Source organism: Anguilla rostrata, chromosome 4 (genome assembly GCF_018555375.3).
Source record: "Anguilla rostrata isolate EN2019 chromosome 4, ASM1855537v3, whole genome shotgun sequence".
Lineage (NCBI taxonomy): Eukaryota > Metazoa > Chordata > Actinopteri > Anguilliformes > Anguillidae > Anguilla > Anguilla rostrata.
Window position 1 is genome coordinate 5289366 of NC_057936.1, and position 3716 is coordinate 5293081.

The 3716-nt window shown below is 37.6% G+C and overlaps 1 protein-coding gene across 2 annotated transcripts in view; it reads left to right on the forward strand.

The window, feature by feature from the left end:
• Positions 1-281: 281 nt before the first annotated feature.
• LOC135252295 (probable E3 ubiquitin-protein ligase HERC4) overlaps positions 282-3716 on the forward strand; it is a 6920-nt gene continuing 3485 nt past the window's right edge. Inside the window, exons 1-11 of one of the 2 annotated variants that reach the window (XM_064330217.1) lie at positions 282-611; positions 729-893; positions 1045-1104; positions 1303-1408; positions 1528-1711; positions 2158-2315; positions 2522-2596; positions 2694-2750; positions 2843-2929; positions 3115-3234; positions 3381-3524. In XM_064330217.1, coding sequence (XP_064186287.1) covers positions 772-893; positions 1045-1104; positions 1303-1408; positions 1528-1711; positions 2158-2315; positions 2522-2596; positions 2694-2750; positions 2843-2929; positions 3115-3234; positions 3381-3524 — 1113 coding nt within the window. In that variant the 5' untranslated portion in view covers positions 282-611; positions 729-771. Of the gene's footprint in view, positions 615-728; positions 894-1044; positions 1105-1302; positions 1409-1527; positions 1712-2157; positions 2316-2521; positions 2597-2693; positions 2751-2842; positions 2930-3114; positions 3235-3380; positions 3525-3716 lie in introns of both variants that reach the window. The other variant, XM_064330216.1, reaches the window with a different exon arrangement.

Genomic DNA, 3716 nt, shown 5'->3' on the forward strand with positions numbered 1-3716 from the left:
TCATTCCATTATGACACTTGAAAAGTTGTCAGTGCCACTGAATTTAATTTTATGTATACATTGTTTTCCTTAATTACAATTATGTGCACAGTACATTAAAGATACAACTATTTTAAGCTGAGACATTAATTGGTTTTTCACCTTTTTTCACCCACCTCCCACCGGATCTCAGGGTCCACCCACCTCCCAAATCCCCTGGGAATTAGTCTTGGTTTAGCGACATATTTATAATGATAAACAAAATCCATAGCAATTGATTAAGCTACGCTTGAAGAGGAAATGGTTCTTTCATTTCGTTGCTATTGCGCTAGGTTTCACTTTCTATCTTCCCAACGATGAAGAAAACGAAACTCTCCGAGTTTCCGTTCACATTTTCTGGTGTCACAGCGTCACACTGGCTACATTCATATTGGGAGGACAGGACACAAGAAAGAAACAGAACGCTTTTGTCGGAGCTGCAGCTCTGACCAATAATGGGAAGTAAACAAAGTTCTGAGAACCAAATGCTAGCATAATCTGCTGGGGAGAAACCACTTTTAAGGAATTGGGGTTGGGCAGTCAGGATGATACTTCAGGGACTACAGAAAACCATCCTCTGACCGTTGCACAAAAAGGCAAGATAACTGCCGTATCTGTTTGTTATGTCGAATGGTGATGTGTAGATTTCAGTTTATTTATTTATTTATTTATTTATTTATTTATTTATTTATTTATGTTTGTGATCATTCAGGATTTGACGGTGGAATTGGGACCATTTTGGCTGGAGGAAACATGTCGTTCTGCTCTCTTGAGACGCTGCCTTGTGCCAGCAAGATGATCGTGACTGTGGATGAGAAATTAATTGATGAATGGATCTCAGAGTGTGATGCAAAAACATGGGAATCTCGAAAAAGGTATGCACTGAAAGTTGTGCCATGTTGTGTGTGATAACAGCAAAGCTACTGTACAGTCAGGGGGAAATATAGAAGAGAAGAGCTTAGATACGCCAGCCATCTCATTGTTCCTGTATTATAATTCTGTTTTTTTCACGTTTATCTTTTTCAGGGAGATAATACAGACTTTTTCATCTGCATCATCTCTCAATGGTAGTTTTCTTAATCACAGGTAACCCCCCCCCCCCCCCCCAATCTGTTCAGGGTGTGTCTTAGGTCATACATTTTCATTCCATAATATAATTTCATCACTTACATTACAATATATCAATATCTACAAAAAATGCTAACTGTGTTTTACTTTGGAAAAAGAGATAGAATAATTCATTTTGTAATTTTGTAGCTAATCCAGTGTGTTTCATCTTTTTAGTGGTGACCAGCATTACCAAACCACAGTGGAGAATTCAGGTCTGGACTTGTCTCTAGCACGTCTTGCCTTTGAGAAGCTGGCAAAGAACCAAACTGTGTTGAAACAGGTTTTCATTTTTTTTTTTTCAAAATAAATCAATTGGTTAATTTTATGAATTAATCTCAAACTTAATTTACAATTAAGATTTACAGTTTATTGCAGTTATTGTTCTTATTGTTGTTTCAGGTGGGATCGGTGGTGCGGGACACGCTGCTTCGCTCCCTGAGCGATGCACCGCCTGGCGTGGAAGACCTGAGAATCTATTTGATCCTGCCTGAACTTCTGAGGGTGCTGCCCGTGGACAGGGACCTCTGTGCAAATTTCGCTGGAGCAGTTGGCAAACTGCAGCCGGACTGCCTGAAGACCCTAGGTCATTATTTTCTGCCCTGTATATGCAACCAATGCTTCGGTCAAATCCTGCCGGGTGTTTTCTGTATAACCGCAGTTAATAGGCTAATTAAAATATAAGAGTTAAAAAGAAAAAGGAAGATCCGTTGCAGCAAATGTAACAAATCATATTTTTTTCACCTTAATTTGTTGGGCACTCTTGATGTGAAGACAGCAATGTAATTGTTACATATTTGTTTATATCAAAGTACTACACTTTCCTACAGACATAAGAATTACCATAACATTCTTGAATAATTTGCTCCTTACAAATGATAAAAATACTAGATGTTCTAATATCCTTTCAGTTTTCAGAGCCTCCCTTGAAGACAAGATGCAGGGACATTTAAGTGAATGGGTTCATCTGCATATTTTTGCTTCTCTAATGATTTTAATTGATTTGATTGTAAACATTTCTTATTTTATTAGAGGGTTTATGGTCAAAACTTCCAAAATCCTTCTTCAAGTCCCTGGTGAAGGTGATTCGCTTGGCGTGCACATGGTTCCTTCACAAGATGAGGACAGAGCAGGAAGATTTCAGGATCTCCGTTGAAAAGACAGCAAACGTTCTTCAGAAGCTGTATGAGGTTGAGTATCCTATGATTTCAGACGGTTGTTTTGATTAAAGAGTGGAGTTCTGTGAAGCCAGCCCCAGGGTTCTGGTACAACAAGCTACAATCTAATTTGAAACAAAGGTAGTAAAATATCGTAGCTGTATTTTTAAAGAAATAAATCATATGTGTGCTGTGTGCTTGCTCAAAGCAGTTGAAGAACACCACCGTTTTGTTTGCAGGTGAACTACAACTCTAGATGGAAGATAGAGGACAGAAACTTCTACATCAACGAGATGAAGATCTTCATTACATCTGTGAGTTGGAATTATGATTTTTTTTAAATGAAAGATTACATATTTCACATAATGTAAACATTGATTTTCTTGTTCTTGTTTTTCAATGTGTTCATAGTTTCCAGGAGGGCTGCCACCGGATGCCTACATCATTGACTGCATGTTACAATTCTTGGTAATTGTTCATTTTCTTTAATGCAATATTACTTTAGCTCAAAATCTGGTGAGAGAGGTAAATTACCTGTTTTATGTTTTTTTATGTTTTAGTTCAATAGGTTGGTCTTGTACCCAGGCATCTTTGACAAGGAGACAAAATGCATGGTCTTCTTGAGAGATAAACTATGCAAGCATTTTGTGAGTATGAAACTTTCTGCATTAGTGTTTTTATACTTATTGCCTGAGACTTGCTTTGTTGGGAATTGCATAAATCAGCTGTCAGCATTTAAAACCTAAAAAATATTTAAAAATATATTTTTTAATTAATAACAGTAAATAAATTATTAATAATTTTTTCTTGTGTGTCTACTCATTGTTTGCAGCTGAATGCCAGTTTGGGTAATTCGCTGCGCAATCATCTGTGTGTGAACAGAAAGTCCCTTCTGACTGATACCTTCCAACAACTGCGAAACAATGACCGTGACTTCCTCTGGCCTTTACAGGTTATTGATTTACCACTTAAATCACAACTATAGTGTTCATGCATTAAAAATATCGCTGCATAAGGATTTCTCTTTTAACCACCTGTTTACAGATACTTGGATGTGACATCACTGGACTATGACAGAGTGACACTTTTCTTTTCCAGGTACAATTTGTAAACGAGGATGGTATTGATGAAGGAGGTTCGCCTCAGGAGTTCTTCACTCTCGTTGCAAGGAAAATTCTCTTGCTGGAGCCAAAGATGCTGCAGCTGTTTGAAGACTCAAGACTTGTCTGGTTCATGCCAGAGGTGTGTATGTCAGTGAAATCCACATTATTCAAAACATTGAGTCAGTTTAATAATGACAGTATCGAATTGCCTGTTATTTTACCTGCTGTCCAGTGTGTATCTAGCACTGTGTCAATTAAGCTCTTAAAGTGTCCCCATGCTTCTTAGCCCTACTAAACTACATCATACATTAAAATCTTTTTGCACAACAAT